Raw genomic sequence first — 14,334 nt, 5'->3', positions numbered from 1 at the left:
TTACTCTTCAGATAAAACTACTCGCAAAGAGACATGCTATGTCTCCAGCGTATCCTGGGTTGGACATACCTCACCAAATAGGTGTCCAGTAAGCACTTGGCTGAATGGACTACCCATTGGCTTTTGACATTTCGGTAGCTACTCTGAGCCTCTCACGAATGACAGAGCTCCTCGCATTATCTGACCCTTTGCAGCTCAGTGGCTCATCATTTCAACTTTGTCCCAGATGCTCCACATCCCTCCAAAAATACAGGGCTGTTCTAGTATTGACACCTGGGACCTTGGTCCTGAGCCTTTTTCTATTGGCTTCAGCTCAACATGACTGGTCACGGGTGATGTGACTCAGATGGTTATGGTTCGATCCCAGTACAGATGGTGTGAGTCAGGGTGACTTGGTTTGAAGTGCTTTGGTTGCTGGATAAGCAAGGAGACGCTGTGTCCCATTTTTCACCCTAACACTAGCACTTGGTTTCAGTGCCCTCCGATGACGAAGTGAAGTGATTGACTCCCCTAAGAATTGGGACGTCACGCGTGTGCCGTGCTGCGTTTTGTTTCCTGCATGCGTTGGAGTGTTGGAGACGTTTTGGAAATGCCAGCTCCAATGTTTTTGAAACCTCTTGCATCGCCGCTGATAATTTCACTAGGTTTGGTGAACCCATGGAGAAGCAATGGGCAGAGCCGAAGATCTGTTAGAGGTAGGACGATACTAACGTTAGCTTGGATGCTAGCCCACTGTTGTAATAAAAACATACTGCTGTACATACATGTTGTATTGTTCATGTTGTCGTACACGGAAACCATTGATACGAGAGTAGTCCATGTTGTTCTATCCAACATTGTTTTAAAATAAAGTACCCTTAAATCTATCCACATAATCCCACTTGGTCCCACTAAGAACCATTCACCAATATGTGCACCTACATGAGCTAAAGGAAGGGCAGCTTTTTCTGTGACGCACTTTACAGCAACAATAACTTTGCTTTGCTAAGTAAGGAGTTCAATTGATTTCAGTCAGACAAAAAGCGAAAAATGAGACTTAATGGTCTCGTAATCTTGGTTAATGGTTGAAAGCAGAGCGCCGCAGCTTCTGTCACGTTGAACGTGCTCCAGACATGACCCCCAAGACACCGGGGCTCCTCATCGCACTTCACTTCTGCCAGTGTACCCATGAGTGACACGAGGCCTGAGCCTCTTTCAATTCTCACACAAGGATAATTGATTTATTCCCTCCATTCTGACTTCAGCAACCACCGCTGAAAGTGCTGCAGGAAATCAGATGTGCGCAAAACACCAGTGGGTTGTGAGCGCGTGTTAGAGGTTGAGCAGATTATTCAAGGTTATCTGAATTCCCTAAATACACCATGAACAAGGCAAACACCGCTCCTCCTCACGCAGTGTACACGTCAAACAGATGGTTAAATTGTCCCTGGGAACAAAAGTTGGCAGCGCAGTACAGCGCAGTTCTGGCCAGTCATTAAAAACTCCATCAGTAAACTAAATATTTGAAAGAGTTTAAAGAAAAGACCTGCCGATGAGGTTGGTGGCGACGGCCCCTAATTGAAACGCTGGAAACCACACAGACAGTGTAGTTAAATGTAACGTCCTATTGATAATGCTGGCATAAATAATAAATACCTGAGCAGGAAGTGATTGTTAGAGCAGGGATGGAGCCTCTTCAGTAATGACTGCAGTTTTCCGCTATACCGTAGCCCCTCAGAGATTTCTCTATGGAAAATAAATGGGCATATACTAATCCATGTATTGGAATCGAAGGCTCAAGCTCCATCCCTCTCACTGCCCCTCTCCTCTTTCCTGTGTGCTGCCCTTATGAGCGGCCAGAAAAGCCAAGCACGTCTCAGCCAGAGCACCGGCCTGATTACTGCAGAAAACTGTACTATGAATGAGGAAAAGGTCAAAAATGGACACATGCTTCGCTTGCAAAATCAGAGCTTTACACAGTCAGAACCGACACTTCACTTTGATGGCTTGTAGTGCAGGTGGATAGAGAGAAACAGGGCTGTTTTTTTTTTTTTGGTCGGCGGCCAGACTCAGAGAGGAATGCGAGGAAATGCTGATGCATTGTGTGATTATATACTTTTGGCCAGGAGACCTCCAGAACAGAATCTGGTCCTTTGTTTGCGTCACACAAGGGACATTTTTCCTTCTCCTTACTTCTTTTCCACACTGCAATATTTGGTTTAAACGCCGGTCCTACACAAAAGCACAGCCCATATCCTGCAGTATCTTTTTACATCCTGGACCTTTGATTTGTGATATGAAGTATAAAGAGTTTAATGGTGATGGTTACAAGGAGCCATAAGTTCTAGAACCATCCTTCGAAGGTAGAAGCTGCTGGTCTGTCTCTGTCTCCATTACAGTCTGTTTGGTTTGCTTCGGCTAAGTCACATCTCGGAGGGTGACACTGCTGTCTTTGACACATGGAAAATGCATTTGTGAGTCTGTTTCATCACATAGGGCGAAAAAAAAACGTGAGACTTTGTGGACTAAGCTGGTGTTGGTTTCATGTGTAGCATCAACTTGGAAATCGAGATTCTAAAAGTGAGCACTCTACTAGTTCTTGACTCACTGGTAATATTAATTTCATGGCAAAATTATGATTTGTTTATCACTGTTGATAAGGTTATTGGAAACAAATTGTTTTCAGGAAGGTGCTCATGTCTGTTGCTGAACATTTTAGGCAAAATGAAAAAGAAAGTGCACCACTCAAACCAATAGACTTAACCTTTTTTATGAAAAAAGTATTTCAATTCAACGTAGCAAATTCACGTCTTTCACCAATTAAACTTGAGATACATAGTTATGGGGTGAGAAAGATATTTGACATCTGAAACATATTCTTATCCTTCCTGTTCGATTTTGTGGCTGCGTTGTCCGTAACTGACTTCTGTCAGTAAGAACTAATAATGAAAATGAATACATCATGCCCAGAGTGTTAACCTACATTTAAACCCCTCTATATGGTCAGCAATGACATTAATATCACAAAGTATGTTTCAACTGATACTATGATCTGTCTTCTCAGCGCACAAGCTGAAGTGATGGCTTTCGCGGAGAGATTTTTTTCCATCTATTTCTCAAACCGTATTATCTTCACTCATCTTACTTTAAAAGAAAAACATGTTGCTGACACTTTCCCATTTTTTTTCCCATTGGCGTAAAGCTGTTTTGTTTGCTGATGATTTTACACATCCAGAAACTCTGGCAGTGAAATGATATTTAGCCCAGCACATTTTTTGTCTAATTACTAGAGATGGTTTCTTTTTTATCAATAAAAATCTTTCTCTTCTGTCGCTGCTGAACAGCTGCTTTGTCACCATCACTTTCCTCTTCCATTCATCGGCCTTTTCTTTGGTTAATTAGTAGCTATCCAGTCTTTCTTTTGAATAGAAAACACTTTTGAATCGTCTAAAATCCAATTCCAAATCATTCAGTGTCCATTTCCCCAAATGTTCCTCGCAAATTTAGGCATATTCTTTGTTGCTCGATCAATATAATTCTATTGTTTTTCACTTCATCTTCTCATCAATGCGAACAAAAATAGTGGATATATTTTGCTTGTGGACTGAACAGCCTGTTGTTGTTGAAGCAGACATGTCCACACTCTATTATTACTGCGGCTTCAACCTTGTCACTAACAGAACCTTTTATTTCACTTGAAAGAGGGAAAAGTGTAGCAAACCGATGACAAACCTACAACACTATCTGTTCAATGAACTCGGTCTCAGGAGGAACTTGCATCTGGGTCATCTGCTTCCTCGCAGGACAGTCAAATAGGACACACGCTGACTTACTGGTCCTGGGAGTGGTGTAGCAGAATGTTTTCCAGATTTTGCTTGGGTTACTTCAGCAGCGATGGATCATCTTTCCCTTTTACTGACAAACTTGATTAAAGAGCAGCCACTTATTTTGGTTTTTGGCTTTTTCCTGTAAAGAAAATGGATGCTTTTGTATGTCGACATGTAGCGGAAAAAGTGTCTTCACATATAGCCCACTCTCACCATGGGGACCAGACAGACAAATATTAGCGAGAAGACAGCGTGGGAACACAAGAGGAAACAAGAATTGCTGTCAACAACAGGATGTCTGTTTTCATCTGCCAGTGGAGGATTATGGGATATAAAGTGCAGTACGACCAAGTGTAACAAATAAAAGCCGCTCCATTTAATACTTTCACTCTGTCCATTGGCCTCCGGATCTCACCAGAATGTCAACAACTTCCTCCGCAGGGACAGAAGACAACATATCTTCCGGTGCAATACGCCGCCTAATCCGGGGGCAGTATTTTATACTAGACTTCCTTTCAGTTTCTGTCATTTGATTGGGCTCTGGGCTCCACCTGAAACAGTTTTAGCCTAAAGTCATACCATCCGGCACAGTGCTTTAGTCACCGAAGAGACGGATTTTCTATGATGTTCTGTCAGAGAACAATACTGACTTGACTGGGGTGTGCCTAGGTTCTGTGTTTTCACAGTGTGTGGCGAGAAGCTCCAGCTCCAGAGATCCATACCAAAACACTGACCTCCAATCTGCCGTAGTAGCTATTCTGCCTCGATCGATGACACTTCTCTCCTCCTTTCTTCTCCTTTTCAGTTTCTCTTTTACTGTTGAAATGAGAATCGCTGTGTTGGAGTCTAACTAGCATCCCCAGCGGAGACATGCCTGTGGGTGAATGAACATACGCCAAGTTTATCAACACATCTCTATCCACCTGAACGCAGCCAGCCATCCTCCCGCTGCTGAGGGTGTTGGTATTACTAAAATACCGTAATGTGATACATGATGGGGGTCTTTCGGCAAAAGAAAAGTCTTAGCAAATACTTCTTCTGGCTTTCTAGTCACTCAGTGCATCTGAAGGATCGGCACTCTCAAGTCAGTGGCAGTGGTTCTCTCCAGGGAGGCAACAGATGATACTGGCTCCCTGAAATTGCTGTGATAAAAAGGTGAAGTCAAAGCACTTTTGTTTCCCTGGAGAGAAGAGTATTTTACAGTTAAGCTTGCTCCGCACTAAGATGGAAATAAGATCATATATGGTGTGTTCCAGTTGTAATCGGAACTGGGAATTTCCGAGTTACAAAGCAGACGTTTTGGCAAGCGCACACAGCAGACGATCTAAGATGTAAAGAGAAGGTAGACGCTTTGTGACAATGGGTGCGTTCCAGATCGCCCAGGCGTCGGAGAGCCAGCCAGCACTGATCGGTGTGCAGTACTTCAAGGTCAGTCAGGGTGTTTAGAACACCAAGAGCAAGGCGGGGCAGAAATTGAGAAAGTCCTATATCTGACTTGTGCGCTTCTTAACTCTGGGCAAGTGTTGTATGAACATCAGGAAACTACTAGTTGCCTACAGACGAATGCGGAAGTCATCACTTGGCGAGTAAATGAACCCCAATTCCCACCTGAGAAGCAGTGCACCCCAACTTCCATGTTCTCCGTCTACATCGTCTTCACCCTGGCCCTGCCCAGCCTCGGAACCTCTCCCCGATCATGCCGGCGGTGCTCAAGCGCACTCAATGAATATGCTGAAATATTCTGTGCCTTTGCGTTTCCTCTTTTGCAACGGGTTTTCTAGTCGCAAAATGACCAATCCTTGCTTATATTAGGGCGAGGCCAGGCCACCAATAGATGCTACAGCCAGGAAGACCCTGACCACGTAACATAACCCAACCATCTTTAAAGTGTTATAGTGGCATCACTGAGGGATGAGGAGTGAGGGACACTACCTTGCTACTTATAACAGTAAGTACTGATGTGATAGCAATCTCCAGTTATACCTGTAGATATGTACTAACAGTAACCTTTGATAAACAACTGAAACAAAAGCTGGGATTAAGGCTAATATATAAAACAACTTCCAAGGTCGTGGTGCTGTCGGATGAATGATGGAGGACATCAAAGAGAAGACATAAGGCATAGTTCACGGGACGGTGAAGATAGTCACCTAAAGGCAGCTGGAAATCACCAGAGACCCTTGTCAGCGCGGTAGTAACCGATGACATCTGTGTTTGGTTGAAATGTGGCGCCGTTCTGTGTCAGGATCGCACATGTTCAGGGAGACATGCAGTGACTGTGTCGCTGGCTCCACATCACGTGGAGCTGTTGACCTGAGCAGGGCAGCCACAGATAATAAGCTTTATTGTTTTGTTTCATCTCGCTCGATGAGCTGCCAACACCTGATGGCCTAAAGGTCAAAGATAGCAGTCCTCCCCGCCCGAATACAAATCATGCATCGCAGAAGGGAGCGCTATTATCAAGACAATCGTGAATCGAGCCACATGCAATGGAGTCCCCCTTCTTTAACAGCACAGCGGACGGACTCGGAATTGGACTTTGGCTATTAACAGCTGGTCGTAAAAGCCGCTCACCTGGATGGGAAGGGGACAAATGTGAAGTGCAGTCGATATGTTTTTCAAAGGCGATTTTCATGCATCACTATCGCCACTAATTACCAGTCGGGACGACACGTACCGCGTGTGAAATTGCTTTCACCTTGCCTGTTTATGTGAGCGGCTGTGGCCGCGCGTGTTGTGGCACAGCCAGGATCTGAAAACAGTAACAGTAGCTGGAACAAGCACAAAAAAGGTTGTGGATGATTTGGAGCTTATTTATGTGTCTGCCAGTTTCTGATAAATCCTTCCTATTTGATAAACGACCTGCCTCGCATGACACACTCTTGAAGCAGAATATTGGAAATTATAGTGGATTTAGGGGGCTTTTAACGCGGCACTGCGTGGCAACATAAAAAATATCCCTTGAATAAAAAAAAAAAGCAGCACATTCATCATGAACCAGAGCGATGCTTCGGTGCACATTTACCCTTGGTTCTGGTACTGAGAAGCTTAAGAAAAGATACTGTTGTATGAAGCAGTTCTAGATTTCATTTCACTTAAATTCAAATTTTTAATGGGGCCTTCTTTGGTCACTCATGTGGGAGCGTTGTGATTGTACAGTTTCATTCTGTTTTTATTTTTATAGTCTTGTGTTATCTCCCTGTTCATGCTTCACAGTTCATGACACCTCAGCAACCTAGTTTCTTCTCCTGGCTAAAAGCCCTTTGGTTCCAGTGCATAGTGTCCGGATGTAAACGCTCCGGTTTGTTATTCAGTTTGTTGCTGTCTGTAAAGTCTTTTCTTGGTGCATTTGATCACTCGGATCCGCCGTGTGCGATCTGGACCACCAGATTTGTCGACTCTGATTCTTCAGCTCCTGTTTTGGATCCTGGAATTGGACCTATTTTTTCCTCGTATTTAATTGGATATTCTAATGTTTTTATTTAAGGAAATAAAAAGAATAAAACAATGTTTTGTCAAAGCAAATTTGTTGAGGTCAAAGGCTCTTTTAAAGCGGCCCTATCATGCATTTAACATGACAGGTCTGGTGCTCTGGTCGGTTTTTGTTCCAACCAGTCACCTGAGATCCCTGATCTACGTGTATTTTTGGCTACAACTAACTTTTCAATAACATAAAGATTCTGTACTCGCCTCAGCAGCGGCAGCATGTCAGCAGTGATGTTCTGCATTTTGTTTCAAAGACTGTGGAACTTCTCTCCAGTAAGAGAAACCGACTGATGCCGTAAACAGCACTGGATTGAGTGCGACATCATGGAGAGAACAGACACGCCCTAATGGATCTGTGACACATGACAAGTTTTCACAACAAACATCACACTCACGGTGCCAGTCTCAATTATAGTGTGTTGGGTCTATGCGTTCTTGTGTTCCCAGCATGCACGGCAGGAATGAACCATCATCTGGTGTGTGTCTGTATGGACGTCATCTTGTTATGAGAATCATTAATGTGGCGATACTTGAGGTGTCTGTGTATTGATTTGGTGGTTTTCTGCGGCACTTTTGTTCTCTATTTCAGTCCCATGAAGATGCGTTGACCATCTAACACAGGAGTGACGACTCAAACATGTGGCTGGATCCAGTGAGCAGTCACTTGAAAGTTAAGGCAGACCCGAGCAAAGTGTGGCCTGAGGGCCAAATCTGGCCCTGTGACTGTATTTATGTGGCCCTCCAGGAGTCAGAGTAAAACTATAAAACTAACATTGTCGTTGTCTCTGACATTTTTGTCTTGTGCATTGTTTTTGTGTTCTTTATGATGCGACTGAAACATAGCTTTCTCGTCTGACTATATATTATTATTATTTTGTCTTTTCCGTTGGCTATTTTAGGAGTATTTCTTAAAATACATCAGAATTGACAGTAGATTTTGAAATGTATGAGACACATAGAGATTCTTTAAATGGAATGTGGTTTAATAAAACACGCCAACATTTTAAAAGTGCAATTTCATAATCACACATGACTTGACTTTTATTTTCAATTTTGTCTTCCCCTTGTTTCTTTGGTTTTGACGGCCCCTCTCAACGTAACAGACAGAGGCCTGAGAGATAAACATATTGTGAGCCAAACTTTGTCATGTAATTGGTGAAAAACACCTTCAAATCTTGTGTCACTGATCATCAGTAAAGTGCGTAAACTGCTTACTCATTCCTCTTCCGGGCAGATTTAAATTTAGACAGAGGTTTTCCCTCCTGATCGTAGCCGCATCACAGCCAACATTACCGCCGCTGAACTTTCACACAAGGCTTAACTCCATTAGGCCCATAAATGAGCTTTTAAATGCTTATAATTATTCAAATGTCTGGCTTTTTTTTATGCTATTAAGCTAATGTATGCCATCAAGCAGCTGTATTATTGATGGCCAGACGTATCGCATCCTTCCGGAAGGTAAAAAGATAATGACAGCCGATGGAGTGGACAGTACGGCTGCTGTGTTCCACCTGCTCGCAGCAGCGCTAACACGGGGAAACATGTCACGGCTGGCTAGCTGTGAATTGACTCCGGCTGCTGGAATCCAATGGAGGCGCCTCGCAGTCAGTGTGATCCGCTAATGTTTTGTTCAGCTTAATTGAGCGTTGTCCTTTCAACTTAGTCTCACGTCTTCATCCTACGTTTAATAGCGCAGTCCTCCCGGAATGTCTAATTACTGCTACGGCAACGGAATGACACTTTAATAGCCCAAGATGAAGGAAGTGCAGGCGCATATAGACTCAATCATTTTCCCCCACCTTTCCTGAACGGAATCAGGAAATGATTTACGCTTTCTATATGGGTCGGGAACAAGCTACGTTACGCGTGCTGGTGACCCAAGATAGCTGGAGCTGCTCCTGTCGCAACACTGAGCTCAGCCCACACGGTCCACAGCCCAGTTACGTGTGTGTCTGGGAGGTAATCTACAACAGGGGTCACCAACATGAGAGCAAAGGAGTAGCCCAAATAGTGATCATAATAATAATCATTTCCATTTTCATGTAATACGCCAATTATTTTGTTTGATTTTTGACAAGTATCGGAGAAGAATACCATTTATTATCCATTATTATATAAGGTGATTTCACTAGTGTGTACTGAACTGATGCTAGCCTTTTGGGTCACACTCTGCCCTCAGCGTAGCTTGCGGTTGCTAAAAGGTTGGTGACCCCTGATCTACATGTATTCCAAGTTCCAACGGACCCACTATACACTTAGTGCAGTATCCACTCATAGACTATGGGCTGCAGTCTGTGAGAGTCTGTCAGCAGCTGTGTGTGTTTGTTGGAACATCTCAGGTTGAGTGACAAGTGGTGAGTCCACAACTGCAGACTCTTCAGTGACTAAATCCAACATTACTAAGAGTCTCTGTTTCTGCTGATGTGTTTATCGAGAGTTTCATGTATTAAAAATGTGTCTAAAACCGCGATAATGAGCGAAAGTCCCCCACACCCTCCACACTGCCTCAGGTGGTGTCGGCAGTTGGCGGTGTCACCGTACGGATGGTTCCTTAGGAACCATTGGAACAAGCTTTGGTTGCTAGTTTCTGATGTGTGAACGTCTACTGGACCCGCGAATTCAATCTGCGTAACGGTTCCTAGAATGGAATAGGTTCCTACAGCGTGAAAGTGGCTTATGTGGCAAGGAATCCATATGACCCCAGCCCATGGATGGGCACTGAGTGCGTCCTACAGGGCCACATAAAAGCTTTTCCGAGGCCTTTAAGGGCCACGAGACACTGCGTTTAGTGCACAGCCCTGCCACTTGGTGGCAGTAGTGTGTGATTCAATTAACTTAAGGCTCAAGTCTGCAACATTTGAAAAGAAAAAAAATGATCAAAAAAGTAATGCATTAAAATCTGTTCATGAAAGCACCTGTTGATGCAGTTTTAAAACTGTATTTGAATATTTTATGGCAAAACTTTCATTTACACTTTACTTACATCTTATATCTTATCTTATATAAACCATATATTATTTTTATTTCCTGATATTTCCTGACATTTGTACCTAGTTTTATAATATTTATTTTATACATGGCACATCCTGATTTCTCAACAACTTTATTTATTTATTTATTTTTTCTTCAGTTTAATTTGATGAATATGACTTGAGTTGGAGGTGGTTGGAGTTTTCTATTAAAAAATTCTTTACATCGATGGCGTGGTTTCATGTTTCATGTTTCACAAGGTTTCGGTTCATTTCGATTCGACTGGATGGCCTTCATCTGTGCCACAGTGTAAGTGTAAGTAAATTAAATATGGTGACTGAATACAAATAAATCAATAGTAACATTAAGAATTCAGTTCTATGACTTGAATGGTGCCCGAGATCAAAAAGATGAAGAACCCCTGCTCTAGCAGGTGAGATATACAGGGCCTTCGGGATCAGTCATTGCTGAGATGAACCAATCTGTTCAGGAAGTCAAAGCTGTTGAACCAAGAAACAGCTTTATGTAAAAAGGAGTTGAAGCTGGTCCTCTCACTGAGCATGGAGTAAGGATGACTTGACTCTGGGTGTCAGAAGAGTGTGAATTTTTCTTCTTGGACCAAAGCCTTGTCATAGTCAACAGCAATATGAAAGACATTAACGCCCAAAGTTACCTGCACAGAGAGTCCAGGCGGCAGATGCTCCGCAGCTCCAAACAGTTGGGCTTCTCTTTTTCGTTATAGGAGCAAGCCGGCACAATAGTCTGCCTGCGACGCTCGGCGCAGCCCTCCGTCTGGCAGGGGCAGAACAGCAGACGGTGGCTGAACTCGGTGGGCACGCGGTCCAGGAACATCCTCAGAGCCTTGTGACAGCGCTTCTTGCTGCACGTCTCGCCCTTGTTGGGGTCCTCCTTGCTGCAAGTGGCGATGTAGGCGGAGCGGTGCCTCTTGCAGGTGCCGTTGAGATTGCAGGCTTTGGCAGCGTCCAGGCAGGGGTTGCAGGTCCTCTCGGCGTCGGCGCAGTGGAAGCCTTTTGGGGCCACGGTGAGCATCCCTGCCACGGAGAGAGACGGACAGAGCTGTGAGACTCTTTGGGATTTCAAGAGAATTATCGATCAAATATCTGTAAAACGGTGTTAATAGCAGGCGCGGATTAACAAGCCGCGCAGTAAGAGCAGGGCCCGGGTCCGAGGGGAAGCTCTTGGTAAGCGCTGCGTTCAATTCCTCCGATAATTCTGTTTCTCCAGCCAATACTCGGCCTGCAGCGAACATTAATCCACTCTAACTGAATTATTGATCCACTATCTTTCAGAGCCTGGGTGAAATGAATTAGGCAACAATCGCAAATTGGATCTAAATAAATCATTCACGTTCCAGATCATAATGTCATGTGTGTTCTCACGTTTGTGAATCAACAAAATTCATTATGATGAACCCAATCAACCTCAGACCGCAGAGAAAACTGGGATGTGCGGGAGGTTAAAGGCAGCAGACGGCTGCAAAAGGACCCGTGTTGGAAGCTACTGATCTTCACATGTTAAGAGCTGGGACATCATGATGTTGCCAAAAGAGCTGGACCCTCGGTGGACCTGCCTCAGCAATGTGGACTTGTCCATTGCACAGAAACAACCTGGTTAAAAGACCAACGTTCTTTGTAGTTTTCTGTCATCTATCTTTTTTTGTTAGATTGTCTTTTATGTATCTTCTGAATAATACTGTAACTGTGTCATTGCATTACTAAGAACGTGTTTTGTTGTAGATTTGACTGAGAAATATATTGGTTTTTTCAAGGAGGATAAAATGTGAAAATACATGAAAAGGGAAGAGTGATGGGTATAATATAGGGAAATAAATTTTCTTTTGTACCATTGGTTTTGAGTTGAATTGCTTGTCATGGCAAGCATGAGTTAGTGGGACACGGAGGCTGACATTACAGGACATTGAGAGGACGGATGGAAAAACATGACATTATAAATCAATACATGATCTGACACAGGCTGATTAAATAAAGAAGAAGAAAGAAACAAAACATACATAAATAAATATATTATTACATCATCATAGTTTAGAGTTACATTTATTAATAAATGTATTCCCTGTATTATACAAGCATTTTTAATTCATCACAATTTATATTGTTTTTTTATATTTCCTTGTTTTGGCATTATTGCATATCTATCATATATTTTATTTAAATGTGTATTCTCAAATATATCACTTCCTTTTCGTGACAATACAAAATCTAAATAACTATGTGATCAAATATAAATATCAATAAATATAAATATCAATATTCTATGTATAAATATGAATAAATAAATAATAGTTCTTCCCAGAATCGTTTTTCCACACATTATGGCGCCGGCACGACCAACATCATATCCGTTTCCTGGTAAACAGTTGGGAAGCAAAGCTCAAGAGCGTCTCCTGCTCAACAGAGCAGCCATTAAAACAGAAGTTTAATACAATCAACCAAGGACTTGTTGCTGGATTCACGTAGCTGATGTTTGCATCGGGCAGCCAGCTGTCACTCCGCAGTGCCATTTCAGGAGCGCACCACCGCCTGCATTCATAATATATATACACTTTAAGTCACATGGCGAGAAAGGCCAGACAAATGTGGCCGCACAAAAGCCTCTTTTGCCAGTTTTACGCCGGTTACGAGATTATTGCCAGCGCTGTGCTAACATGTTACTGTTCTTTGCTAACCACTGCTGAGTGTAGCTCTGGAGGATTACATTATCAATTACCCCCCAAAATATTGCTGTCAGAACCTGGTTGCTTTGTAAATTTCAATTTCAAGAGTGTATCATACTCTCATATAAGATAAGAAGAAGAAAATCACCATATAAACACACTGATACAACCACAGCCACAACTCTGACCAAATGTCTGTGGGAAACAGTGAAAATATTATTTATATAGAAATTAATAAATCACAGTTCATATAAATTGAACCAGGCAAAGTACTGAAATATAAACCAAAATCACGTTATAAATCAGGGAAATATCGAATCGGTCCAGTCCTAATATTGATGTATTTCAACATTTATTTATTGCAAAAGTTCTGTCTTTTGAAATGTGATAAAAAATAATAATTAAAAATAATAAAAATAATTTATTCAACTATTTCTCATGTCACTTTTTGACCCGCTTAGACCAAGAGTCACATGGGTTTAAATGCCTCCAATAATATACTTTGTTCCACTTCCTTTTCATTTTGCTTTGTATTCATTTTGTCACAAGAATGTTTTCAGCCATGTTAGTCGTCGATCATTTTTAATAGCTTTTCCTGGCTGTCTGTAACATGATTAACAGGGACGGGCTTCAATTCGGTGCTGATCACGTTGTAAGGACCACCAGGCTCCACGCTAGGCTCCAAGGTCACACATCCACTTTTATCATAAACAAGCAGGTTTTCCCCGACCGTGTTTAAGAGCAGCCAATACATCTTGTGCTTTCCTCGACTTGTTCAGCCCCAGTAAAAGTAGGCGAACTCCAACTCCTCCCAGATCAGTTGGGGCCCCCTGCTGTTGTTTTCAGGCTATATTAAAGAAGTTAACCTTCCTTCCCTGTAGATAATGATATTTCAGAGGTCGTGGCGGCACGCTGGCACCCAGAGAGATTCATCTCTTATTCAACATAACCAATCTCACTCTGTGTCTATCAGACAGCCGCGAGCAGAGAGAAGGCCATCTATTTCAGATGGCTGTGCCAGCCGCGCTCCTTCCGAGAGGTGCGTAGCATGATATCAATCCAAGAAATGGGGAGACACAGAACCCAACACATTGCAACTGAAGGCGGGAAAAATAAGCAGTCCTGCGAAATTAATGATTTTTTGCTCTCAGATGCCGTCAGATAAAACCGAACTCACAGCTGCTGAAAAATAGCGCAGGTGGAATCTCAGGAGTTTATCACGGGGCGCAGAAGGCCCAGTAAATCTAGCTTTCCATTAGCGCGCCGCTTTCATTTGGATGTATCAAGGTTAAATGAAGCACTTGCTTGGGAAAATAAGGAAGGACGTCGGAGACTTCAAGTTATGGGGTCATTTAAAAAAGGTGCTGTCTGTACAGG

At 42.9% G+C, this 14,334-nt stretch overlaps 1 protein-coding gene across 1 annotated transcript in view; it reads right to left on the bottom strand.

The window, feature by feature from the left end:
- The window catches only part of LOC128762545 (GDNF family receptor alpha-2-like), a 96,839-nt gene that overhangs the window by 28,122 nt on the left and 54,383 nt on the right, over positions 1-14,334 (bottom strand). The window contains exon 4 of the mRNA XM_053870857.1: positions 10,936-11,314. Within this exon, the coding sequence (XP_053726832.1) occupies positions 10,936-11,314 (379 nt within the window). The remainder of the gene's footprint in view (positions 1-10,935; positions 11,315-14,334) is intronic.

Source organism: Synchiropus splendidus, chromosome 7 (assembly GCF_027744825.2).
Source record: "Synchiropus splendidus isolate RoL2022-P1 chromosome 7, RoL_Sspl_1.0, whole genome shotgun sequence".
NCBI lineage: Eukaryota > Metazoa > Chordata > Actinopteri > Syngnathiformes > Callionymidae > Synchiropus > Synchiropus splendidus.
Note: the sequence above shows the minus strand (reverse complement) of the source record. Positions and strands in the feature narration are given on the sequence as shown.